Source organism: Vipera berus, assembly GCF_964194415.1.
Source record: "Vipera berus genome assembly, chromosome: 12".
Classification (NCBI taxonomy): domain Eukaryota; kingdom Metazoa; phylum Chordata; class Lepidosauria; order Squamata; family Viperidae; genus Vipera; species Vipera berus.
Window position 1 is genome coordinate 4,295,828 of NC_138215.1, and position 27,462 is coordinate 4,323,289.

A 27,462-nucleotide genomic window follows, 5' to 3' on the forward strand; every position below is an offset into this window, starting at 1 on the left:
CTTCGGGCCTTTGGCAAGAATGGCGAGGAGAGCCCTTATCTGGCCAGCTGGGCCTCCTCCCCCCGACCCTTGCGGGGCCCAGCCGCAGGCCAGCCCGGGGGCGACGGAGCGGCCCTGGGCGCCAAGCGGGGGAGCCTGCCCGTGGGGGCGCCCCAGGCCCGTCTGGCGGCGGGCGCTGGGGGAACGAGGCGGCGCCCCGCCTGCCTTCCAGGCGCGGATCCTCCGCCGGGCCCGGGCCCGGCCTCGCAGCAGGAGGAGCAGCCACAGCGGCGGCGGGGCCGGGCCGGGAGGCGCCGCCTGGAGCCAGCCAGGGCGGGGGGCGAGGCTGGCGGCGCGGGCCGGGGACCGTCGGGCCGCCCGGGCCGGCAGGGGCCGCTGTGGCCGCGGCGGAGGCGCGACTGGCGAGGCGGCGCGGGCAGGAGCGGCGGCGGCGGCGGCGGGAGCCGGGCGGCCGGCGGAGGAGCTGGGTCGGGGCGGCGAGAGCCCGCGGCAGCGCAGCCCATGAAGCTGAAGAAGCAGGTGACGGTGTGCGGGGCGGCGGCCTTCTGCGTGGCCGTCTTCTCGCTCTACCTGATGCTGGACCACGTGCAGCGCGACCCGGCCCGGCCCCTGCCCGGGGGGCACCTGCCGCGGGTGAGTCCGGGCGGGGGAGGCGGCGGGCGGGCCTGGGGGGGCGGCGGGGGTCCCCCAGGCTCACCCCTCTCCCTCCCTCCCCGCCGCGCAGAGCCAGATCTCGGCGCTGCAGAGCCGCATCGAGCAGCTGGAGCAGCTCCTGGAGGAGAACCACGAGATCATCGGCCGCATCAAGGACTCGGTGCTGGAGCTGACGGCCGGGCACGAGGGGCGGACCGCGCCGCTGCCCGTCCGGCTGCCCAACGGCTCCTGGGCGCTGCCCAACAACGGACGGCCCGGCTTCTTCTCCGTGGCGCCCGGCGACTGCCGGACGGGCCCGCGCGCCGCCCGCCCCGAGCCCGACCTGCAGGTGAGTGTGTGTCTCGTGTGTGTGTGTCTGTGTGTGTGTGTGTGTGTGTCTGTGTGTCTCTGTGTGTGTGTGTGTGTGTCTCGTGTGTCTGTGTGTCTCTGTGTGTCTCTGTGTGTGTCTCGTGTGTCTGTGTGTGTGTCTGTGTGTGTGTGTCTGTGTGTGTGTGTGTCTCGTGTGTGTGTGTGTGTGTGTGTGTGTGTGTCTGTGTGTCTGTGTGTCTCTGTGTGTGTGTGTGTCTCGTGTGTGTGTGTGTGTGTGTGTGTGTGTGTCTCCTGTGTCTGTGTGTGTGGGGGGGGGAGCCACCCGATGCGCCCACCGCCTCCCACCTCCTCCGCCCGCAGATGCTGGCGGTGTCAGCGCTGCTGCCCTACGACAACCAGGACGGCGGAGCGTGGAAGCAGGGCTTCGAGATCACCTACGAGCCCCACGAGTGGGATGCGCGGCCGCTGCAGGTCTTCGTGGTGCCCCACTCCCACAACGACCCAGGTGAGACGGCGGGGGCGGAAAGCAGGCGCGGGCGGGCTGCCCTTCCCTGGGGGTGGGGGGCAGACTGGGGGCTGTGGCAGGGAGGGCGATGCGGAGCCGGTGGGCGCTACAGGTCCCCGTCTGGTCCTGGAGGGGAAGGATGCGGAACTGGAACTGGGCGGCGGAGGAGAAAGGCCCGAGCATAACATTTATTTATTTATTTATTTTATTTTAATTCCATTTATATCCCGCCCTTCTCCGAAGACTCAGGGCGGCTTACAATCCCACTGCTGAGATGCTTGTCTTCATTTTTTTCCTATGTGATTTATTTATTTGCTTCAATTCTTACCTTTCGGAGTAAGCCGAAAAGAACGGTAAACCAAAGAAATTAAACGCATTAAAAGCAAAGGTACCTCGGAAAAGACAATATAACAGAGAAGGAAATGACGGGGGGGGGGGGGGGGGAAGTATATATATATGTAGCTCAAGATCCAACTGTGGAATCCTTGGTGTTCTGGGTTGTTTTCTTGCAGACGTTTCATGACCCAAACTATCATCCGGGCTAGCACGGAGTGGGGTTTGCTCTCAGTTGATGTTCCAGTGGCTTGCCTTGCCAGGGTTGGTGCTTTGGCTTGATTGAGGATCTGATATTAACCTTGGTGTTAATCTCTGCTCATCTGGGTGCTGATTGTTGGCAGGGAATGTTTTGGTTTTTTTGTTCCCTTTTTGCACAATATGTACCTGTTGTTTATGTGTTTATTGGTGGCCGATTTGTCAGAGTCTTCTTCCTCTCAGTTGCAAATGGAGATGCAGCCCAGATCTCTCTCCCCCCCCCCCCGTTTCCCCCAGATCAAAAGCCCCCCCCCTGGTCTTTGAAACACAGCCCACTGCAATCTGAGTAACCATCCTCTCCCCCCCCCCTCGGAGAGATGGCAGAATTCCCAGAATAAACACAATATTCTACCCATACATTTATGAAATGTGATATAAATGGATTCTGACAGAGTGTCAGGCTTCCAGGAAATCTCTAGTGTTTTTGGACTTGGCTTGGTCTAGGATGGTCACGGTTTCCCAGTTGAAACTGGTTAAGCCTGTCCATGGGTTGTGAAATTAAAGATTTTTCATTATGTCTTCTAACTGCTAGTTATGTTCCTGGATGTGTTCTGCCAATCTTCTGCCAGTTTGTCCTACGTATTGGCTGTCTCAGTCTTTATTTACACTGTATGTTGTAGAATAGATGAGTCCTGTCTTTACCTCTGAGGCTGCTGGGTGTTTTTTTTTCCTTGGGTTTTTTTTTTGACCACTTAGGATGTTTTGGAGAGCTTTAATTGGTTTGTGTGCTATGTTGATGACATGTGGTTGTAGTAGTCTGTTGGTAGTTTTTGATGTATGGCAGTGTTGTACTTTTTACAGCTTGTGCTGGTTGTGTTATATTGGCTTGAGTGTTCAGGCGCTTTTTGATGAAGTTGCATGTATATCTATTTTGTTAGAAGATGTTGTATATTTTAACCTTGTAAGCCAAAGTCAACTCACGGCGAGATGGGCAGCAAACAAATTTTAAAAAATAAAATAATAAAATTAAATAAAATATATGCTTCCTTTCTCTGTTATTCAGGGTTGCTGCAGTGTTTGTGTTCATCTAAATAAAGTTCTTACGCAGCTTCTCTTATGGGCAGTTGGTACTGGAGTACTTGATTGGGATGGGTGACTTTTTGGTAAACTTTACATGTGTTTTTAGTTTGCCTTCGTACTCTCTGCTGATCAGGATAACCAGGAAGGGTAGTGAGTTGTTGTTTATTTCTTCCCTTGTGTGTGAGATTCCTTTGAAGATGTTGTTGATGGCTTTGAGGGTGTTCTCTAATAGTTCCTTTTTTGTTGTGATGGTGTCATGTACGTACCCGATCCATATTTTTTGGATTGAATTTGTGAAAGTGCTATTGATTCCAGACGTTACATTATAACCTCTGCTCTGAGTCCTGAAAGTGGTGATCTCAATTTGATTTTTTGATAACTTTGTCCTTCGAATCGAAAGTATGTGTTAAACAGCGGTCGATGAGATGAAATGTCATGGATTCTGGATCTGTGGATGTGAAAAGGTCTGAGATATCAAATGAGGCCATGATTTCATCCTCATCTGTTGCTGTGTCTTTGATTGTTTGAAGGCACTGTAGTGGTGGACTGAGGGAGTATTTGCTTCCCCCTGGGAAATGTTGAGGATTTTTTAAAATTCTTTTGTGATTTTATTTTATTTTTATTTTATTTTTATTACATTTATATCCCGCCCTTCTCCGAAGACTCAGGGCGGCTTACAAGCTTAGCAGTAGCCTTCATTCTATGTATATGCCTGCTTATTAGGGCTTTCACACACACCCCAAGCGGCATTATTACAAAGTCAGCTTATTGCCCCCAACAATCTGGGTCCTCATTTTATCTACCTCGGAAGGATGGAAGGCTGAGTCAACCTTGAGCCTGGTGGGATGCGAACCTGCACTAATTGCAGGCAGCTGGTGTTACTTAAGGAGGCATTAGCCCACTGCTCCACCAAGGCTCATTTTGCAAGTAGGGGGTCCCTGGCAATGATACAATTGGAAGGAGGGATTTGTCTGGCTTGGGAATTTTATTCCTTTGAAGATATTGTTGATAATTTTGGTGTGCATTTATTTATTTAAAACATTTATATAGCTGCCCATTTTCTAACAAACTCTGAGTGGCACCCAGCCAAGCCTTCTCTAGTTGTTCCTTGTTTATAATGAGAAAGAGGTTGTCTACCTACCAGATCCATCCCTTTGATTGTATGCACAGGAGTCCTGTGGTTTTAGATGCAGCATTACAGTCTCCACCAGGAGTCCTGAGAGAATAGAGTAGAGCTGGAAGGGACCTTGGAGGTCTTCTAGTCCAGCCCCCTGCTCAAGCAGGAGAACCTATACGCATCTGAAGCATTTGATCGGAGGTCATGTAGGTCAGGGCTTTTCAACCTTTTCACTCGTTGTACCACTTTTAGGATATGGCAATATCCGAGTACCACCAGTCGCCTAGCAAGGTGTCAAAAACTTGATGACCCCCCCTCCCAAAAAAGGAAAAAAGTGGTAAAGTATGAAGTCATCAAGTTTTTGACATCTTGCTAGGCGATTGGTGGTACTCAGATATTTTGGGATATTGCTATCTCCTAAAAGTAGTAAAACTTACAAGAGTTTGCTTAGTGACTGTTGTAAGCCCCAGGATCAGCACCAGGCTCCAGCTGATTGGCGATTCTGTGGGGCTCAGCAAAAGCACCAGGATCAGCGCCGGGCTTCAGCTAATCAGTGCTTCTTCGGGGCTCAGCAGAAGCGCCAGGATTAGCGCCGGGCTCCAGATGATTGGTGCTTCTGTGGGGCTCAACAGAAGCGCCAGGATCAGCTGGAGCTCAGTGCTTATCTGGTGCTTCGGCTGAGCCCTGACAACCCTGCAGCTCCAGCCATCTCTCACTCAGGCTTGTGCTGTGCTGACGCTGCTTCAGCTCATTCCCCTCCCCCACTACCACTTCTCTAGGACGGTCATGTACCATCTGCCAGGTGCCAATGTACCACCGGTGGTACCCATACCACTGGTTGAAAAGCCCTGGTGTAGGTGTCTTAGGGACTCCGGTGGTCATAGTAAGGTGGGGGTTCGTTGTTGGGTCCGATGGCTCCCTTGGTCTGGTTTTGGTCTGGATCCTGGCATAGGAGGTTTCTTGTAGCAGTTCAGCTCGAGGTCAAGGTTTATAGCCAGACGGTACCATTTGTGCAGCTGATTAGGGACCCCCCCTGTAAGTGCACGCTTGGAATAAGTTATAATCCAATCCAGCCTTAAAATGGTGAACCAGGGACTGTTCTGGCCACTGCTGGATTCGGCTAGCCGCCCTTCTCAATTCTCTCACATACTCTTTCGCTGGCTGACCCCTCTGCTTTATTTCATTGATGTCTTTCTCTGCCTCCAAAGCTAAGGATTCATCTTCAGATCTGGATCTTAACCCACGCATGAACAGACTGAAATTCCACAGTTCTGGTGCTTGCTCATTATGCAGGCAATTCACCCCCTCTGCCGCCTCCCCCTCTAGGTTTGCTGCCACCGCATCTACCATAAAGGCAGGGTCTGGGTAGGCGCGAGCATTGCAATGCATACGGGTGTACACGTGATTCAGGAAAAAGAGCAACCTTTCCAGATCCCCATCAAATGTAGGCTTGATGGGAAGGGGATCTGCTGGGCGCTGCCGGTCCAAAAGAGCTTGTATTAGGCCAGCTGGCTGGAGCTGATCTCGCTGTAAGCCCCCTGCTTGCTGAAGCCAAGGCTGAGGCCCTGGACTCACCAGATGTCTGTGATGGTCAGGGCTGGGCCGGCATTGATAATGGTCAGCACTATCTCGACGAGAATAGCGATCGAAACTGACCTGGCATCGGTAGTAGTCAGGGCTTGTGTAGCATCTCTGACGGTCAGGGTTATCGTAGTGGCGCCGACGATCAGGGCTGGCATAGCATCTTCGGTGGTCGGGACTGGCCGGGGCTGACCAAGCATCGATGGTGCTCGGGGCTGGCGTAACGCTGCTTACGGTCAGGACTGGTGCGACGTCGATGACGGTCGGAGCTCTGCTGATGTACTGGACTCAGAGTTAAGGCTATTGAGTCCAATGGGGAAGCAGCCTGAGCCTCCACTATGGGACTGGGGCTTCGCTTTGCTGGCTGCTGGTCCTGGGAACATTTCTCTTCCCGGTCACTGGAGAGCATCTGACGGGTGATCGGCTCTCCCTCTCCCATCTCGAACATCTCCCTTAAGCGTTCAGCGGAGCGGCTGTGGAAGGCTGTCTGGGACAACACGAAGAACGTTTTAGAGAAAGCTTCAAAAATCTACAAAGAACAAGCTGACAAGAAAAGAGCTCCTCAGAGACCATTTTGTGTGGGGGAGAGGGTGTATCTTGCTACAAAAACACCTAAGACTCAAGTTGCCTAGGAAAAAGATAGGACCGAAATACTTTGGACCTTTCCCTATAATTCGGATTATAAATCCAGTCACTGTGGAATTAAAACTCCCTCACCTCTTGGGAAAAATCCACCCAGTTTTCCACTGCAGTCTGTTGAAGCCTTTCAGGGAGTCGTCTTTAAGACCTCCACCCAAACAAGCACCTGGTGCTTTTGTGGTAGAGGGAGAGACTCATTATGAAATAAAATGAATTCTTGACTCTAAATTATACAAAGGGAAATTACAGTATTTAGTGCAATGGAAGGGATACCCATTATCAGAGGCCGCTTGAGTGGAAAGTACTGATGTGAAAGCTGAAAGATTCATATGTAGATTTTTTGAAAAACATCCAAATAAACCTCGGGGGGATTCCTAATTTTAATTCTTTCTCACTTGCAGGATTTCTCCTTCTTCTAGAGCAGGGTTTTTCAACCTTTTCACCCATTGTACCACTTTTAGGATATGGCAATATCCAAGTTCCACCAGTTGCCTAGCAAGGTGTCAAAAACTTGATGACCAAAAAAAAAAAAAAGGAAAAAAAGTGATGAAGTACAGGTAGTCCTCAACTTACAACACTTCGCTTAGTGACTGTTCAAAGTTACAATGGCCCTGAAAAAAGTGCCCCCCAAGCCACAGCCGAGCAAGACACCTGCCTGCCCGCCTGGCGGCGTTCTTCCTCCTGTCTGAGGTTTTCATTGTTGTGAGCATTTCTGTTGAGGATTGGCAGTGGGGGTGGGGTGGGGGGTGTTTGGTTTTTATTTCCCCCATCTGCTGGGTGGTTGCAGCAGGTTTTGGTCACTTCACATGACCCCGGGACACTGTGACCGTCATAAATATGAATCAGTTGCCAAGCATCTGAATGTAAATCACAAGACTCTGGAAATGCTGCAGCATTCCAGCTGATCGGTGCTTCTTCTGGACTCAGCAGAAGCGCCAGGAACGGTGTCGAGTTCCAGCTGGACCCTGGCACTGATCCTGGCACTTCCACTAAGCCCTGACAGCCCCGAAGAAGTGCTGATCCTGGCGCTTCTGCTCAGCCCTGACAGCCCTGCAGCTGCAGCCGTCTCTCGCTCAGGCTTGTGCGGTGCTGCCACCGGTTCAGCTCATTCCCCTTCCCCGCTACCACTTTTCTAGGATGGCCGCGTACCACCTACCTGGTGCCAATGTACCACAGGTGGTACCCGTACCACTGATTGAAAAGCCCTGTTCTAGAGGATCCGAACGTCAATTTTGCAACAAAATTAGCTGAAGCCATTTTCCCTTCGTTTTCAGTTGCCACAGAATTGGGAGGGGGGATGAGTGTTTTATTTTAGTTGTACCAATAAATTGTTTGTAGGAACCAAGGTCATTGTAACTGGTTTTTTGGCCGGGCTGTAACTCTCATTAGAAAGCCCTCGCAAGGAGGTAATTGGGGAATGTGATTTATGACATATTACTGGGGAGGGAACTTTCACTTTGTAACTTAGTAACATTGGGGGGAAGTGTTTCAGTCTTGGCTTCACTTTTAAATGTGCTGATATTATGTAGTTAAATATGTTCTTTAAGGAAACTTTTTTGCCTTGGAGTTCTTTTTGCTGGTCTGATCTATCGGAACCATGACACCAGGTTTATCAATTGTTGTAAAAGGTGATGACAATATAGGGGATAACCATGATGCATAATTTTTAATTAGCTCAGGTATAAATACCATTTTCAACTAATTCCTTCCCTGATTTGAGACTATAAATTAAGTCCATAACCTCCTTGGGTTTTATCAGTTGCCAAATAGGCAGTTCCTCCATATCAGTATAGAAAGATCTATTTGTCAGTGAGCTGTCTATAGCGATTTTCCTATATTTCCTATATTTCCGGAAATATAAACTTATCCAGCTGGCATGGCCAGGAGATCCTGCAATCATGTGCCAAAAAAGGGAAGAATAATTTGTTTTAACTGAATGAATAAGACAAGTCCATAATGCTTTCATGCCTCTTATTTTATTTCACCTGATTAGATATTTGTAGCCTCGTTTCTGATCAAGTAGTTCTTCTGCTACTATTATTTGCCTTGTGTAATTTATAGCTAGCTGTTAATCTTTTCCTGATTTCTATGTAGTCTGCATCAAACTATAGTTCTGGTGATTGTGCTGGCTGCTTATGGTGCTTTGTGTTATTTTAAAGGACGTGTTTTTGAAGCTCCTGTACAAGGTTATTATATATATATAGTTCTAGGAGGTCATCAGATGAATCAGTTGTATGGAGAGTGTCATGGTTTCGACAGACAGAGACAAATAAAGCAGAACTCCGAGGCTTGGAAATTGCTCAATGAACATGTTTATTAGTTACAAAGTATTGGCACCATCAAAAGTGAAACCAAGTCTGAATTTCCAACTAAAAATTACCCAGTTCCAAAGTATAATGTCCCACCCACAAAACTGCAATCAACTACGTTCCCCAATATATTCATTCAGCAGGCTTTCTTATACAACGTCCAGTCCCTGATTGTGGGAGCAGTAGATGACCTTGGTTCCCACGGGACAGAAGATTATTTTGACTAGCGAAGCACCTGGGCAAGGCCCCCTCCTTCCATTCTATGTGGCAACCTAGAATGAGAAGGAAAATGGCTGCAGCAGGGTTCATTGTAGAGTTGACAGAGAGTGCACGTCTTGACAAGTACGCAGTAACTAGTTGTTCAGCTATTGAATTATCTAGTTGAGTGACCCTTTTTACTCTATAGTTGGATAACCATTGCACTCATGCATTAATTCGGTGGAGATCTGTCCAACTAAGGGGTAATCATAGAATAAGTGGAAAATGATCACTATTGACTTGGGCGGAGGGGAATTTAAAAGAGTCAAGAAACTGTAAAAACTGTAAAAACTTTCCAGATACAATTACACAGTCTATAGCAGACATGTCACGTGACGTCATGCAATGTATCAGAGCTTTTTCCCCATTGCCGGCAATGGGGTGGGCGCAGTTTCCTCGGGATGCATTAGGCCTGCGGGCCGGCAGTTTGACGCCCGTGGTCTATAGTTTGTGGGTCTCTTGGGCCCATTCCAATACATAAGCTCTGCAGGATGGTCTGATTTAAGGGACTCATTCAAGATGTAAAGATTTAGCCTATTAGTTGTTTGGGCTAGGCCAGGGGTAGGCAACCTTGGCTCTTTTATGACTCGTGGACTTCAACTCTGGGAACGTCAACTCTGGGAGTTGAAGTCCACGAGTCATAAAAGGGCCAAGGTTGCCTAACCCTGGGCTAGGCAAAAGCCTGTGAAGTTTGCTTCAATTTCCTTGTACGTGGAAATAAGTAAGATTCGAAAATAGGTTCATGAAGATTGTGTGTATCAAGTTTCATTGTCGCTGCCAACCCTAGAATTTAAGTCTCCCCCTATCAATATATGTTGATGGGCACGCATTAAGTAAATTATGGGAGTAACGTTCCAATTTGTTCCATAAGCTCCTGATCTCATGATTTCTTTTCAAAGGTAGAAAATATACATTGGCTGTTATTAGAGTACAGGGTCCTGATTGAATCTTTACTGGCATGGCATAGTACTCAAATATGGGGTGTTATATTCAGGCTGGTGATGAACAATATACCGAAGTTCCCTGTCAGACCTGCCCCAATCCGATCCCTTAGGGAAGAAAAGCCTTCGACTCCATTTGCTTAAAGCAAAGGGTTCTTTTACTAAGAGTGATGGTTGTGGTAAAGTCAGTGGTGGGATTCAGCTGGTTCGCACCGGTTCAGTAGAACTGGTAGCTAATTTTTTTTTGACTTCGGCGAACTGGCTGATGTCCCAGCCCTTTTTCGCAAGGCCCAGAATGGATCGCCGGGAATGCGTGGATGCTACTTTTGGAAGTCCATTCTGAGCCTGGGAGGTCTCCCCCAGGCTTCCGAGGCTCAGAACAGACTTCCGGAAGTGGCGTCCATGCACTTCCGATGGGCCGTTCTGGGCCTGGGAGGCCTCCCCGACTCAGAATGGATTTCCGGAAGTGGAATCCATGCAGAGAACCAGTGGTTCGGGTATTTGAATCCCACCACTGGGTAAAGTCAAGCCAGCTCTGAAACCACCGTGCTTCATTGGATGCAAAATAAGGTATCGGTTTGCCTCCCAGGCCTTTCCTCCTCCTCCTCCATGGCCAGTTCGTTTCCAGCCAATCCAAGATGTTTTGAGAATTCTGAGATGTTTGGGGGTTATTGTTGTTAGTTGCGAAGTCGTGTCTGACCCATTGCGACCCCACAGACAGCGTTCCTCCAGGCCTTCCTGTCCTCTACCATCTTCTGGAGTCCATTTAGGCTCACGCCTACTGCTTCAGTGGCTCCATCCAGCCACCTCCTTCTCTGTCGTCCCCTTCTTCTTCTCTTGCCCTCAACCTTTCCCAGCATGAGGCTCTTCTCCAGCGAGTCCTTCCTTCTCATTAGGTGGCCAAAGTATTTGAGTTTCAACTTCAGGATCTGGCCTTCTAAAGAGCAGTCAGGGTTGATTTCCTCTAGGACTGACTGGTTTGATCGCCTTGCAGTCCAAGGGACTTGCAGGAGTCTTCTCCAGCACCATAGTTCAAAGGCCTCAATTCTTTGGCGCTCAGCCTTTCTTATGGTCCAACTTTCACAGTCATACATTGCAAATGGGAAAACCATGGCCTTGACTATATGCACTTTTGTTGGCAGGGTGACGTTTGGGGGGTAGTCTGGATATTTCTCAGGGTGCCTGGCCATGGGATGCTGGTACAAACAGGATCCGGCTGCTGTGGTCCTTCTAACCCAGGGGTCTTCAAACTTGGCCCTTTTATGACTCATGGACTTCAACTCCCAGAATTCCTCAGCCAGCATGCCTGGCTGAGAAATTCTGGGAGTTGAAGTCCATGAGTCATAAAAGGGCCGAGTTTGAAGACCCATGTTCTAACCTGTCTTCCCCCCACCCTCCTGATTTCCTATCATGTACACACAAAGCTTTATTGCCCTTTCCTCCTCCTTCCTCCCCTTCTTTTTTTGTCAGGATGCCTGAGAGGCTCCCCCCCCAAGCTGAGCCAGGCAGATCTGACACTCCCTTTAAGTCTGCCTCTCCCTCTCCCTGCTACAGCATTTAAAGAGTAAGCTGTATAGCCATTTAACATCAGGGCTAAAATTAATATTTTATAACAATTCTTTCTTTCAGGAGTCAATTGCCAACCAAGTCAGAATTGCAGTTCAGTATATTTAGCCACCTTTTTTGTGTGGGCGTTGTCTTTAATGTGCTATATTCTAATTGTCCACTAGATGTCAGAAAATATTTGTTTTTCAGCTCTTTCAGACAAGAAGTTTTTCTTTTTTTATATAATTTCATCAAGCTCCTTTAGAATATAATCTTAGCAGTTTATTTTAGTTTCTGAGTTTGATCAGTTTGTAGTATTTTAAATTTAATTTCAATATGTTTCTTTCCTCCTTAAAGGTTAATTCACCACTTCCGTCTATGGGGGAATGGGAATGTAGTCCCCTCCCCTCATTTTTGGAGATTTTTTTTGCTTTGGAGATCTTTCCCAGGGACTTAGTTACAAAATAAGGGAGAGAAGATCAAATACTCTCACCAATTCCAAGCACGCTGTTCACCGTTGTTGTTGTTTGTGCTATTGGACTTTGGCTGCAGGTAGCTTGGGTTAGATGCTGGCATACGGCTAGCCTTTCTCCTGTCGGGTTTGGAGGATTTTCCCCGGATCAAACGAAGCAATTACTGTTGCTCCATGATCAGCGGGGCGCCCCACCTTTACAGTCACCTCTTTGGGGCGACTTCAGGCCCATCCCTGGCAGGATGAAACTAGCCATGGAGAGCAGAGATCCGCTCTTACACGGCCATGCACTACGGGCGCAAAACTGGAAGTCGGGTTCTGACACCTTTTACCTAATATCCCTGTAATCCTTTCAGCATCTGGTCTTGAAGTGGAATTTCTCCCCATTCAGGCCCATTTTTTTTTCCATCCAGGGCACCTATTTTCTCGTCCTGCAGCTGCTGTGTTTTCCTTTTGGTTCGTCTGAAATAGTATAGATTCTCCTGCTTGAGTAGGGGGCTGGACTAGAAGACCTCCAAGGTCCCTTCCAGATTCTATTCTATTCTATTCTATTCTATTCTATTCTATTCTATTCTATTCTATTCTATTCTATTCTATTCTATTCTATTCTATTCTATTCTATTCTATTCTATTCTATTCTAATACGCTTTTCCATTTAAAAACATTAACCAAAAATCTTGAGGTTTTATTGTCAAATTTATAGTACTTTTGTATTAAAATTTGGGTTGATATTTTGTCAATTTCTAAAATGGTGAATTTTTTTCCTTTTCATTTCCAGTTACTTGCATGTGTTAACAGAGAGTTTGATATTTTATACAGCAATCCTTAGTTTCTGAAAATATGTGCATCATTTTTTTGCAGATTTCTTTCTGATCCTGCATTTTATTTATACATTTGTCTCTTATTATTGCCTTCATGGCAACCCATTTTGTGGTGAACAATGTTTGTTTTCTATCTTTTTCTTTTCTTTTTTTAAAAAAATTGAGCTATTTTTTTTCATTTGCAAATTAAATGATAATTAATACACCAAAACTGAGTCAAGAGGTTTTTGTCACCCAAATTACTCAGAAAACCCTGCCGCATGGACTGAAAGCGTAGGATCCTGTAGTGGCCTCCAGTACTTTGGGAGAACTTATCTCCAGACAACCCTTCTTCAGTAACTTTTCAGAGAGTCGTAAAAATATAACTTTGCAGGCATTTGGACATGAGCTCCTGCTATCTCCAATCAGTGATACATGGGACTGAATGGTTATAAAAACTTCTTGTTTTAAAATCTGATATGCTCAGACTTTCTGGATATGGAGCAGCATCTAGATTGTAATAATAGGTAGTGTTACTCCTGAGTCATTAGGAACAAAGTTGTTGCTGCTTTTGTTCATACACCAAAGTTTTAACTGGTTCTTCTCCCGATTCCTCAGACCTGAGCCATGGGCATGTTACCGCAAAGTCTACCTTCATAAAAACCATTTTATTTCAATCATTACAATTCCCTGATTGAGACCACAGTAGCATATTCTTGTTCAGTTTCTCTTCCAGACATCTCCTCTTTCTGTCAAGAGCTAGTGTGTCAACGTATTTGTGATGGGCGTGTTATAATGCTTCCTTGTCTCTTACCCAAAGGCTGGATCAAGACATTTGACAAATACTACGTCGATCAGACTCAGCACATTCTGAACAATATGGTGCTGAAGCTGCAGGAAGACCCCCGGCGACGCTTCATCTGGTCTGAAGTCTCCTTCTTCTCCAAATGGTGGGACAACATCAGCAGCCAAAAACGGGCTGTAGTCCGCAGGTAACTGCAGGCGGTGTATGGGTGTGCGATTTATTTTCTGATTTTAGAATTTGGGAAACATAACTTTAGAAGGGTCATATCATGGGCTGAGTGTAATGTAGCTTAGCTGGCCTCATTCATGCCATGAAAGAACTTGGTGCAGAAATGTAAATATTTCAACCACAGAGGTAATCCTGTATGCAGAAGTAATAACTAGGGAAACTAGGTAAAAAGGTAAAGGTTCCCCCACACATGCGTGCTAGTCGTTTCTGACTCTAGGGGCCAGTGCTCATCTCCGTTTCAAAGCCGAAGAGCCAGTGCTTGTCCGTGGTCATGTGGCCGGCATGACTAGACGCCAAAGGCGCACGGAACGCTGTTACCTTCCCACCGTAGTGGTCCCTATTTTTCTACTTGCATTTTGACGTGTTTTCGAACTGCTAGGTTGGCAGAAGCTGGGACGAGTAACAGGTGCTCACTCTGCTACGCGGCACTCGGGATTCAACCCGCCAAACTGCCGACCTTCTGATCGACAAGCTCAGCGTCCTAACCCACTGAGCCACTAGACTGCTGCAAAAGATGTACAATTTGTTTTCAGCAATAGAGGTCATCTCCCTAAGTAACTTGGACATCATACATTTTTTTGTGTTTCCTCTGTCACCCACAAAAGCTGAAACAAATTGCTCCCAAATTTTATTGGGGAATTTGAGGATTGGTTTTCCACCCACGTTATAAAAATCAGTAGAATGTTAAGTGTTAAAATTGTAACACTGATAGAATAGAGAGTGTTAGCAGGAAACAATTATTTCTGGTTTCAAAGATAGACAGATATAGATGAAAAATGTAAGAGAATGATATAAAACAGTGATGGCAAACGTTTTAGAGACTGAGTGCCCAAAATCCTGAGTGCCCACAGAGAGGGCTGAGTGCCACCTCTGGCATGTGTGCCATAGGTTCGCCACCATGGATATAAAAGCTTGCATAGGGATAACAAGCCAAAAAATGCAAAGAAAGACAGAGTTCTTCACTGAAATATATACAGACAAAGAAATAATATTACATATGGGATATAGTGGTACTATTCCATACTGTTATACCTGAGCATTTTGCATGAACCAGGCCACTGTCTTAAGCTGAAAGGCATGGGCATTATGTGAAAACTGCCATTGTGATGTGCTAAGTGTATTTTGTATTTAACCATGTGGTGCAATTTCAGAAATTCTGTTTGTGGATGTTGGTTTTTTTGCGGAATACTTTGACCAATTTTTTAAAAGTTTGAATCACTCTTGAAGAATATCTAGACTGTTGCTTGAGTGGGCAGGAGGGTGCAGGTGTTTTATATCTGAGCATCTTTAGTTCAGAATGCCCCATTACAGATGGCTCCAATCATTCCAAAAATTAGAAGTCTTGAATTTGAATGAGTTCATAAAGGGACTGTTCTGCATAAAACGCTTCAGAACCGGGTTGGCCCAGCCCGGTTTAAATATTCAGACATTTGGGAATGTTTTGCACTTGCCTCCTTTGGAGATTTTTTGACCTAGATCTCTCGTTTGCAGGCTCATAGGGAATGGGCAGCTTGAGATGGCCACAGGAGGCTGGGTGATGCCAGATGAAGCTAATTCCCACTATTTTGCCATGATTGACCAGCTCATTGAAGGGCACCAGTGGCTGGAGAAGAACATTGGTGAGTGCCGTGACTGAGGCCAGCGGTGTGCGAGGGCCAGGCCGAAGCACTGGTGGCAGCATCGCTTGGAAGGGATTTGGGGCCACTTGGGAGGAATCCCGTCTTTGTAGCTGGGCACTCCAGGAGCTCTCAGGCTACTCACTGGAATTTTGGATGCTGTATCAGAAAGAAGCAACCCGTCGTCAGGAGGAAAGCCTTCCAGCGGAAAGTCTGTCTTTCCTTGGTTAAAGAGGCTGGCTTGCCTCGGCCATGGGAGCAGCCGCAGCTGTAAGCACAAGGAGAGGCAGGGCTTGCCGTCTCAGCTTTGAGGCACGTCCTGTATGTTTAAAGGCTTGGTTTGAGAGCGGGGGGAGGGAGAGTCTGGTTGTGCTGGGGCACTGAATGCGAGGTAGAAGCACCTCCAGCCAGGTTTAGGGCTCTCTAGTTTACTGGCAAGTGGATGCTATGGATTTCTTTGCCTTGATGGAGGAGAGTCTAGAGAGGAGGCTGATGGGTAAAAGAGGGGAGATGGCAGAAGAAGTCATTGTGGTAGTGAAGGATGTGGGGAAATGTGGTGAGAGCCCTTGAGGAGTCTTCCCGCCAGCATTCAGCTTCCTCCTGGCCACTGCCTTGCGCTGACATCGTTTGCACAGTCCCCGCGGTCGGGCTAAGTGGCTTTCTGGGTTGACCAAGAGTGCAGATTCCGCCTAACGTAAGGACTTGCCCCAGCCGATCCTCAGGAAAGTAAAACTCCTGACTCCACTGAGGTTGATCAAAATAACTTTTACTGAGAGAAAGTGGTTGCAGAAAAGTCAGGCAGAATCTGACGACGAAGCACAAAGCAATTCCTTCACTTTCCCCAAACCCATTTTCCACCCCCCCTCAAAAAAACCAGTCCACCTGCAGCCAGTGTGATGCCGTAGAGATGTTATGAGAACGCTGAGGTGCTGGGCAGATAACAGGTCACCCTCAGGGCACAACGGCCTTGGAAGCAGGCTCGAACTGGCTGGGAAGAAGTCTGCTCCGTCTTCTAAGATAGTCCCCCTCCCTAATTCCCAAGGGGTTACAGCAAAAGTGAAAGCGTGCAAAGAATGTCAGAAACCTTCCCCCCACCCCGACCGAATGGCAGGACACCACACAGTCCATGTTGCCTTGGCAGGGTAGAGGGGGCTGGGCAGGAGGGCTGCAGCTGGCCTTGTGTGTGACCTTTCTCTCTTCAGCAGGGGTGACGCCACGCTCCGGCTGGGCAGTGGATCCCTTTGGTCACAGCGCCACCATGCCTTATCTCCTGCGTCGGGCTAACCTAACTAGCATGCTCATCCAGCGTGTCCACTATGCCATCAAGAAGCACTTTGCAGCTACTCGGAACCTGGAGTTCATCTGGAGGCAGAGTTGGGGTGAGGGCTTGGGGACCCTGTGCTCACTCTTCTTCCCGAGCATTGGGCAACCCCCTTGGAATTTTTATTTGTATCCCACCTTTAATAATTTTACAAATACCTTAAGGTAGCCAACGTATCCAATACCCTTCCCTCCTCTTCCTATTGCACCCCACTCCCCCCAAACCACCATGCAGAGCCTGTCTCTCTCCCCCCAGCAGCCAGGAAGTGCAGCCCCTTCATGTCGGTTGACTAGGCTGGCTTGGTCTATGTGGGATCTGCGGGGGCCGTTTGAGCAGACAGGAGCGTGAATCTGCTCTGGTTTGCCCCCCCCCCCAGATCCAGACTCCAGCACAGACCTCCTCTGCCACATGATGCCTTTCTACAGTTACGATGTGCCCCACACTTGTGGGCCTGACCCGAAAGTCTGCTGCCAATTTGACTTCAAGAGGCTGCCAGGTGGGCGCATCAACTGTCCCTGGAAAGTGCCTCCCAAGGCCATCACCAGCAGCAATGTGGCCGAGCGGTGAGTGACTGAGAGGGGCTCGGGACCAGTCCCGCCTCCGAAAGGCATTTGCAGCCCTTCCCGCTTTCCTCCTCTCTGTCTTTGTGCCCTGCTCTCCCTCCCCATCCCAGCAGGCTCGGGGCCCTTGTCAGCCAGCCTGGCTTCCTCCCTTCCCAGGGCACAGCTTCTGCTTGACCAGTACCGGAAGAAGTCCAAGCTGTTCCGAAGCAGCGTCCTGCTGGTGCCCCTGGGGGATGACTTCCGCTACGACAAGCCCCAGGAATGGGATGCCCAGTTCCTCAATTACCAGCGTCTCTTTGACTTCCTGAATGCCCGTCCGGAGCTGCACGTGCAGGTGGACTGCCCGGTCTTGGCCGAGGAGGAGGAGGAGGGCAGGACGGGGAGGTGGCTTGCTGAGGTCCTGGTCTCTGACGTGATGCTCGCTCTCTCCTGCAGGCCCAGTTTGGGACACTCTCAGACTATTTTGATGCCCTCTACAAGCAGATGGGCATCTTCCCGGGCATGCACCCGCCTGGCTTCCCGGTGCTCAGCGGGGACTTTTTTTCCTACGCAGACCGGGAAGACCACTACTGGACGGGCTACTACACTTCCCGGCCTTTCTACAAGAGCATGGGCCGAGTGCTTGAAGCCCATCTCCGGTGAGTGGCAAACCCCCCCCGGGGAGGAGGGGCTCTGCTGGGGAAAACCCCGTTTCAGCCTGGCGCAGCTAATGTCCTCTTTGCCCTGTTGCCACAGAGCTGCTGAGACCTTATACAGCTTGGCCCTGAGTCACGCCCGCCACGCTGGCATGGAGAGTAGGTACCCACTGTCCGATTACGCCATGCTCACAGATGCCCGGCGCAATCTGGGACTCTTCCAGCATCACGATGCCATTACTGGCACTGCCAAGGAAGCGGTAGTGGTGGACTACGGTGTCAGGTAGGAGCAAACCTGGCAGGGCTGCTGGACGGGCCAGGCGAGGCAGTCCAGCTTCCTGCTTGGTTAACCTCCTCCTTCTCGTTCCACCCCAGGCTGCTTCACTCGCTGATGAACGCCAAGAGGGTCATCATCAATGCTGCCCATTACTTGGTCCTGGCAGACAAGGAGGCCTACCACTATGACATGGCAGTGCCCTTCCTTGGCGCAGTGAGCTCTCACCTCCCTGTGCCTTTTATGCCTGGAGGAATGTTGGCGAAGGGGTAGGGGCCTCTTCGGGATGCGCTCAATCTCCTTCTCCCTTCCAGGATGAGACCCGCCTCAATCAGGACTCGCTGCCAGAGAAAATGGTGATCCAATTGGATGCCGCGCCCAGGTGGGAGAAGGGGTGCGGGAGGGCAGCCAGCCAAGGAAAGTGGGGTCTGGCAATGGTCCGGACTGAGTTCTGCTGCTGGTGGAACCAGGTACCACTGAGATTGCTCACCCCTCTTGCAGGTTTGTGGTGGTATTCAATCCCCTGGAGCAAGAACGCCTGACTGTGGTATCCCTGCTGGTGGACACCCCTCGGGTCTCTATCTTGAACGAGGAAGGACAGCCCCTTGCTGTGCAGCTCAGTGCCCAGTGGCAGTCGGCCACAAACATGGTGCCTGACGTCTTCCAGGTAGTTTGGGAGGATTGGCAGGGAAAACAGGGACGACAGAGGCCAACCTTGTAAGATCTGCAGAGAGCCTTTTAAATGCATGCAGGTCCAGAGGAACCATAGATTGTGTGGACCTGAACGTCATAATTCAGCTTTTGTCTCAATTTTATCTGGAAAGTTTCTGAGGGGAGCCGGTGTGGGGATGCCCGGCCTTCTTCCCGAGAGGCTCCACCACCGCAGACTTTATGGAAGAACCTTGCCGCGGTCTTAGCCGCCATTGCACGGACGGATGGGCCTGAAGGACCAAGGGCCTCCGCCAGACTTCTTTTATTCTTCATTGACAGGTTTCTGTCATGATACGCCTGCCGGCGCTGGGCCTCACCGTCCTGCAATTGATCAAGTCTTTTGATAGCCACAACATGCTGACGTCTTCAGTGCGCCTCTTCCTGCACGGCCGTGATTTTGCTGGGCAGAAGCACGAAGCCGTGCCCGTACAGGTCCTGCCCACCACCGTGGACGATTTCTGCTTGGAGAACCAGCACTTGAGAGCTTGCTTCTCAGGGCCGAGCGGCTCGCTCAAGGTGACCCGCAGAGGGGACGAGGCTGGAGGGGAAAAGGGAGGGTAGGGGGAGGAAACGTACTAACTGGCGCTGGGTTTGCGGACTGCAGAGCGTGCATCATGTTGGTGGCCAATGGGAGCAGCAGCTGAGCAGCCAGTTCCTTGTCTACGGGACCCGGACGACCAAGGACAAGAGCGGTGCCTACCTTTTCCTGCCCGATGGTGAAGCCAAGGTCTGAGTGGGCCGCCTGGGCTGGGCTTGCTCACCTTTACCTGGGAAGGGGTGAAGACAGAAGGGGTCCTCCCTTGGACATCCTGCTGAGCCTGCATCTTGTCTGTCCATCTGCCTGCCACGAGACATGATGCTTGGCTGGTTTCCAAAAGGGTGGGACCAAGTCACGGAGGTCCTAGTCCTGGGGTAGGCAACCTTGGCTCTTTTATGACTCGTGGACTTCAACTCCCAGAATTCCTGAGCCAGCATGGCTCAGCTTGGAAACCTCTCCCCTTTCCCTCAGCATGGCTGGCTCAGGAATTCTGGGAGTTGAAGTCCACGAGTCATAAAAGAGCCCAGGTTGCCTACCCCTGGCCTAGGCCACTTTATGACTCGTGGACTATTCCTGAGCCAGTATGGCTCAGCTTGGAAACCTTTCCCTTTCCCCTCAGCATGGCTGGCTCAGGAATTCTGGGAGTTGAAGTCCATGAGTCATAAAAGAGCCAGGGTTGCCTACCCCTTTCCTAGTCGTCTCCTGAGAGACTCGCAGGCTTCCTTGGCTACCTCATTGGCCGCTGGGAGAGCAGACCACTGGATGAGGTGGGCCAGGGGATCTGATGCAGCAGGGCTGCTTACGATGGATCCGGCCTCATTGCTTTCCAAATGGGCATGAAACTCTGCCTTTCTTATCCCCCGGGATGGGAGGGCAGCCTTTGTGGGAGGTGGGAGAGCCTTTTCGGTCTGTTTCCAGCATGAGACAAGCAGCTGTTATACTCAGGGCCACCCCATCCTCAACCTGCAAGCAGCCTCTGTGACTCTTTGCAGATGGGGAGGGGGGCGAGGGGGGCATCCCAACCATGGGTGCGCCGAGAGAGTGGTCGCTTGCTGGGCTCTGCCACGGATGGCTTTGGGCTCCTGCTTTCACATCAGCAGTGCCCGCTTGACTTTGACGGATGACTACTCATCCCTTCCCTGGAGGAAATGCTTGGCCTAATATTTATTTGATAAGTGCTACAAAGAGAGCTTAATGGTTTCAGAACTGCTGCTACTGCTGCTGCTGCTGCTGCTGCTGCTGCTTTCTTTGAATCTGGGATATCTCCCCAAAAAAGCTTGTTAATTGTTAACATTTTCAAACGTGCACCTTTGTGTAATTGTTTGTAAATTGCACTATTATTGTACCATTAAAAACTAGTCAAAAGCAGGCTGGAAATAGATGAATTGCATTGGCTCCCCCCGTTTTCTTCTTTGTAGCCCTACACCCCCAAGGACCCTCCGGTGGTGCGGGTGACCGAGGGGCCCTTTTTTTCAGAGGCAGCCATTTACCACCAGCACATCCAGGAGGTGGTCCGGCTCTACAATGTGCCAGGTGAGAACTTTGGCCGTGCTGCAGGATGGGATGTGGTTGCGCAGAGTGGCAAAGTCACATCACGTTGCCTCTCTGGCCGCAGGGGCTGATGGCCTCTCCCTGGAGATCTCCTGCCTGGTGGACATCCGTGACCACGTCAACAGGGAGCTGGCTCTGCGCTTCAGCAGCGACATTGAGAGCAGGGGCAGGTTCTTCACTGACCTGAACGGCTTTCAGGTAAAGGGCTGGCAGAAGCTTGAACCACCCTTTGCCCCCTCCCGGGTCCAGCTGGAGAGGCCACCCACCTTTTTGCCAACTGTGCCTGCCCCACAGATCCAGCCCCGGCAGTACCTGAAGAAGCTGCCACTGCAGGCCAACTTCTACCCCATGCCAGTCATGGCCTACATCCAGGATAGCCAGCACCGCCTGACTCTGCACACAGCCCAGGCCTTGGGAGTGTCCAGCCTCAGCAGTGGTGAGCGTGACAGAATGGGTTACAGAAGCACCCAGCGGCCAGCCTGGGGGGAAAGCCGGAAGGACGAGGGCTGTGCTTGAGGCTTGGGAGAACCCTTCATCGGCTCAGAGAGATCCTGGTTGCGGGACGGGGGCAACTCCTGACTGCGGGCTTTTCCTTTCTCCCCACGAATTGCCAGGCCAGCTGGAGGTGATTTTGGACCGGCGTCTCATGCAGGATGACAACCGTGGACTGGGACAAGGTCTGAAGGACAACAAGCGGACCTGCCATCGCTTCCGCCTCCTGCTGGAACGATTTAGCTCGGCAAACAAGGTAGGAAGCCCCAGAGCTGCCCCCGCCAGATCGGGCCTCCTTCCTTGCCTGAGACTTCTTGGGGAAACCTTTTGAGTGCCTGCAAATAGGTCTCATTGAACTGGCTGTTCAGAAGGACTTGCGAAAATGGATTTAAATCCATCCGTGACTAAAACTCACTTCTTGCCATTGAGCACCCAGCCCGTTTTCTCCTTTTGACTTTGGAAGGCAGAGCAGCCCTGGCAACGATCCTGGCGTGGAAGGTCTCCCGCCTGAGAAGGGACTCGGAAGCAGCTCTTTGGCCTTTCCTCTTGCCCCCGTCCCCTCTGCCTCGCTGCCCTGCACCTCCTTTTCTGCCAGGAGAAATACAAAAGGTTTCCTCTCCGTTTCAAAAGAGAAAGCGGAAGGCATTCCTCTCCCCCAGTCAATGGTCTTAAAGCGGCTGCGGTTTTATGCTCGTGTTCTCCAGCTCAGAACAGGAGTGACAGAGAAAAGAAGAGCCATCAGTAACCAAGGAGGAGGAGATTAAAGAGAGAGAGAGAGAACTTTCTGTCGGGAATAAATATAACTAGAGATCCATCCAAGACAGCGATGGCGAACCTTTTAGAGACCGAGTGCCCAAACTGCAACCCAAAACCCACTTATGTATCGTCGGGTGCCGGGTGGGCGTAGCCCATTGGGCAGGTGTGGCCAACTGGGTGGGCGTGGCTGCAGTGGTAACGGCAGACTGGATGGGACTAAAAAGTTCAATCAATTCCAACTTTGCGAGATCTTTTTTTCCCCGCGAGAAGTTGAGATCGATTGAACCTTTTTTCCCCACATGACGGCCGAGGCCTAAAGCAAAAAGGGTTTATAAAACCCAGCCGAAGGCCTGGGGAGACGCCGCCTGTGCCCACAAAGAGGGCTCTGCGTGCCACCTGTGGCACGCATGCCATAGGTTCGCCACCACGGATCTAAGAGATATTAGACCTCACAGGAGCTGAGAGCAAGGGCAATAAAGGAAGCCCAAGAGAGATGATCCAAACAGACCCAGAGGGGTGAAAGGCAGGAAGTGGATCAGCCCCAGGAAGCACACTATACAGAGCCGTCTCCTCTTCAGCCCAGCTGAGGGAGTGACCAGCTTCCTGTCCACGAGGGCTGTAGATCTGAGGCAGTGATATTCACTCTGGTAACCTACCTATTCTCGTCGCCCCCCCCCCGCCCCCCAGAGCTCCAGCTTCTTTTCCAAACTGGCCTCCATGCTGAGAGACTTGGTCTTCCCTAGCGGCAAGGCTGAAAGCCCAGAGGTAAAATCTGGTCTGGTGGTGTAGTCTGGCCTTCCCCTGCCCTGTTGGCGTGTGTGTGTGTGTGAGCCCAGCGTAATGCTTAGTAGCCAATAGTTTAGCAACGGTAGAGGCTCCTGTGGGGCTCATCTGAGGGTGAGGCTCCACGGCCTGTGCGGCTGTCTCCATCTTCTCTCGCTCTTGCTGCAGGCCCAGGAGGAGCAGCCCACCAGCTTTCCCTCTCTGCTCAGCCACATCACCTCCATGCACCTGAACGCGGAGGTTCTGTCCATGCCACTCGTGCGGGACAAACTGCCCCCTCCAGCACTCAGGTCTTTTGCACCCCTTTCGACGACGGTGCCCTGCGACTTCCATCTTCTCAACCTCCGGACCTTGCAAGGAGAGGTGAGCCCTGGTCTGGCAGAGCTGAGCAAAGAAGCCGAGCCCTCGGCCTAGACAACCCTTGCCTGCTTCCCCGGCCTTCTCTGCCTGCTGAGCAGAAGCCCTGGGGCTCCCAGGTGGTACACGGGCTTTCTTCTCCCCAGGATGAGGCTTTGCCGTCTGCTGAGATAGCTCTGATTCTGCACCGGAAGGGCTTCGACTGCGGCCTGGAGGCCAGGAACCTGGGCTTCAATTGCACCACCACCCAGGGCGTGGTACGTCTGGATGTTCTCAGTTGCCCTGGAGGGAAAGGGACCAGCAATGGGCATTCGCTGGCGGGGGGAGTTTGTGTGAAGTTGCTTTAGGAAATTAAGGGGATCTTGGGCTGCTGGGCCTTTGCACCCTCAGCTTTTGTCTCTTGCTCTTCAGCTGTCCCTAGGTAGCCTATTTCAGGGCCTGGACCTGATCTCCCTGCAGCCCTCTTCTTTGACACTGATGTATCCGCTGGCCACGGCCTCCCCCAACAGCACCACGGTGCACCTTGACCCCATGGAGATCGCCACCTTCCGTCTTCGCTTCGGATAGCCTGAACCCTTCATCAGGAATTTCTGCACCTGGGCCTTCTCCCTCCTCTGGCGCAGCTGCCCCAAAGGGTGGTGCTGCTCCATACCAGGCAGAGAGAGAGAGAGAGGAGATCCTCGGGTAGCTGTGTCCTTTGATGCTGCAGAAATTGCCCGGGGTGCTACCTGTGCCTGGAGAACTTCCAGAATTTGGTTCTAGTTTGACACGGAGGGCAGCGGACTATGCTGGGAGGAGAGAGAGCTTACGTTGTTTGAGCAGCAGTGGAAAACCCCACTCCTGCTCTTCCCTGGCTCCGGAAACCAACTCTGTAGTTGGTTTGACTGATCCCGGACATGCAAAACAGGTGCAGTGTGTAGCAAACACTGTGGAACAGAGGATGGGCTAAGTGGAGCTCCTGCAGCTTGAAGCCAAGTCCTCGTCTCTGCATGCCCACTTCCTCCAGAAAGCGGGGGTGGGTGGGTGGGGGTGGTGGAAGGCCTGTAAGCAGGGGTTGGATGGCAATTCACTCAGGGCTGGGAAGCAGCTCCCCGTATTTTTTCATATAGGAGGGAGTGTTTCTCCACAGTGAATTCCCTAGAGAGATGCTGACTACATTCGTACTGTGAGCTACAGAGGGGAGGGAAAAGCACCCTGCTGCGCTGCACGGAAGCCTTTCCCCCCGAAACCGCTGCAGCTTGATCCAAGGCAACCTTTAGCTAGCACAAGGCCGAGTCTGCTGAAGGCCCGGCTTTTCATTATGGATGAAGACAGGAAATTCCCTGGACGTTTCTGCTCCCTTTCCTGCCTCGAATCAAATAAGGCCCGCTGCTGGGTTGCGGTTCATAGAGCCGGCTGGCTCAGACTCTTTTCCTTTCCTTTCTGAAGGGTGAAGCCAGCAGTGCCCTCCCGCTACAGAACATGTAGCTGAGGAAGAGCAGCTCCTACCCCCAACTGCCCTTTTCCCCTGGCCAACGGGCGCCCGGACAAACTTTTGGGATGTGCCACCTTTTGCATGGCACCTGTGCACAGCCCACCCACTTCATTTATGGCTCAGTGTGTCGTGTGAGCCCAGAAAATGCATTGGAATAAACTGTGATTCAGCTAATTCTGGGCTAGCCTCCTTTGTGAAGAAAGCCCTGTGACTCTGGAGGGCCTCTTGCAAATCTGATGGCATCGGGCCCTGCAGGACTTGGTCATACTGCCCAGACCACCAGTTTTGAGCGTAGGAAGGTGCTCCTCCCTGCCAAGCACCTGTCGCCGGGAGGGCAACCTAGAAATGGGCAAAGGCAGCAGAGTTGTTTTCTGCTCTTTGCCCGTTTCATTTCGACAGGGTTATGTCTCTGTGACAGGCTTTTCTTGGATGTAGTATGTTTACAAACAGGTCGATGGGTGGGCTGTCACTCCTAGGTCATAGTATCTTAGACCGCAGGACTATCTTCCCATAGGCGGAGTTTTCAGCATGTGATGCAAGAGCTGTACGTAATGCATATGGCAAATGCTGGGAAGTCTAAATTAGACTGGAATCCCTCCTGGTTTTCAGGGATGTTGATTACTTGAGGAGGAGGAGGAGGAGGAAGCAAGCCACTGTTTCCTGTGTTGCTCAATTTGTGCTGCATTAACTGAATGAACAGGATGTGAAAGTGCACACTCGTGTCTTTTTTATGTATGTAATATTTTATTGGTTTTCTAATTTTCCAAGTGCACACTTGTGTCTTGTCTTTGCAATAATTGCTGTGGGTGGTGGGGAGGAGCCGGGAATTCATCAAGCAGAAGTTGAGTTGGGTTGGCCTACTCCAGCTGTCGCTCAACCAACAGAGCCAGTGAATGGGTTAGAATCAGGAAAATTGGCTATCCGGGAGAAGAAATGGGATCTGTCCAGCTTCACTTCCCAAGATTGGTAAAACATGCAGTGGATGCATGTAGTCAGGTCTCACCTTCCACGTAAGGATGAAAAACAACCAAACCAAAGCTGAGAGTCACCTCGGGAAAAAGAGATTCAGAGGTTTGTGACGTTCCAAGCGCAGAAGTCTCAACTTATTATTAAAGCAGGCACCCTGAGGAAATTCTGGGGCACAGCCAGCTTTAAAGCCAAATAGGCTTCCGGTGTTTACTACTGCTGTGCAGTAATCCAGATCCCAAGTGTTAATTCCTAGTGCCCAGAGATTAAGACACCACATCCGTTGGTAGCTCCTTAAAGAAGCTACGGGATTTCTCAAGACTTAAAAACATTTTTGGTTTAAAGAGACAGCAAACAGTCCAACCCCGTGTAGCCAACACATGGCCCAAACAGTTGCCTTGAAAATCTGAATCCCTGTATAGACCTAGTGTTTACTTTGCGATTCTCCTCTATTCCTCCATCTTAGGAATGGTGCAGTTCTGGCTGACGTCCCAAAAGTTGGGGTGATAGGCAAGAGAAATATAAGTAATTCTAGGAAAAGATTGAAGTATGGCATTCTGACGGTCAAGCTGGTACGTGGCGACACTCAGGACAAAACTACAGCTCTATTGTCTGCGAACGGCCAACACAAAATAAGGGATGTACATTGCGAGGCACCTCAGAGCAAGGGTCAGGGCTGCCTCTACTCAAATCCTAAGAAAGAAAAATCCTTCATAGATTTAGAGAAAAGGTACGTTTACTAGGAAAGAAGTGACTGCAGTTAATTCAGGCTAGATCTGAGGCAAAACTGCATGAAGCATTCAAATTTAAAGGAATCTGAAATTCTACCCTCCCCCATGTAACTAGGCAACCAGAGGTCACACAACAGCCCAAAAACGTTTTGAGAATCAGGTGCACTGTCGCTGGCTGCTGCATACTAAAGCTTGAAGAAATGACCTTGAAGAAATAAAGTCCAAGCTTGCTGCTACAAAATTTCATGAAAAATTTCCACCAATGAAGTCTCCTCCCGTGTGCTTTCCCCCCTCAATTGCCCATTGCTGCCCCTTCCCATTGCCATAGTAGCTGACAGCAAGCAATCAAAGATGGAGGCCGACATCTACCTCCTGCCCCCCCATCACAGGGCTTTTGCGCCTACAAAAAAAACAAAAATTACACAGGGAAAACTGAATTACGCCAAACCACAGAATAACATTAATTCAGGGCTTGTCAGGATATTTTCTGTGAAAATATTTTCTGTGAAAATGTTTCCATGCAACTAGGTATGTTTCCTTGAATCCAGAATTTCTTTAATTTCAAAATGCTGCTCTCCTTCAATTAAAATGGACCGAGGAGGGGAATCAGGTGCAGGGCAAAGAGGTGACAGAGTTTCAGGTTTCAATAAACTGCAGTGAAACACAGGGTGAATACGTTTAAGAGGCAAGTCCAATTGTACAGTGACTACGGGGAATGGCCCTACATATTTAGGACCCAGTTTCTTCGACTGTAGGGTGGACTGTAAGTACTTTGTGGAGAAGTAAACTCTATCATCCACTTTAAAATATTTTGGCGTCACTCATTTTTTTGTTTTTTATGTGCCTGACATAATGCCTTACGGGCTACTGGCCAATTGTTGTGGAGTTTTGCTATCTACTTCGCTAAGGAGGGTACTTGA

At 50.2% G+C, this 27,462-nt stretch overlaps 1 protein-coding gene across 2 annotated transcripts; it reads left to right on the forward strand.

Annotated features, from left to right (window-relative positions):
• The first annotated feature begins 407 nt into the window (after window positions 1-407).
• On the forward strand, window positions 408-27,462 carry MAN2A2 (mannosidase alpha class 2A member 2). 2 transcript variants are annotated; one of them, XM_081337039.1, is made up of 24 exons: window positions 408-633; window positions 725-982; window positions 1,324-1,468; window positions 13,562-13,733; window positions 15,266-15,393; window positions 16,596-16,769; window positions 17,088-17,274; window positions 17,431-17,608; window positions 17,710-17,912; window positions 18,010-18,192; window positions 18,285-18,399; window positions 18,498-18,565; window positions 18,685-18,850; window positions 19,174-19,410; window positions 19,499-19,621; window positions 20,851-20,965; window positions 21,048-21,181; window positions 21,278-21,419; window positions 21,598-21,731; window positions 22,919-22,996; window positions 23,183-23,377; window positions 23,518-23,628; window positions 23,783-25,577; window positions 26,278-27,462. In XM_081337039.1, exons 1-23 carry the CDS (start codon window positions 502-504, stop codon window positions 23,936-23,938), a joined length of 3,534 nt encoding a protein of 1,177 aa, XP_081193165.1. In that variant the 5' UTR covers window positions 408-501; the 3' UTR covers window positions 23,939-25,577; window positions 26,278-27,462. The 2 variants fall into 2 exon arrangements, with proteins under 2 accessions (XP_081193165.1, XP_081193164.1); XM_081337038.1 differs by lacking the exon at window positions 22,919-22,996.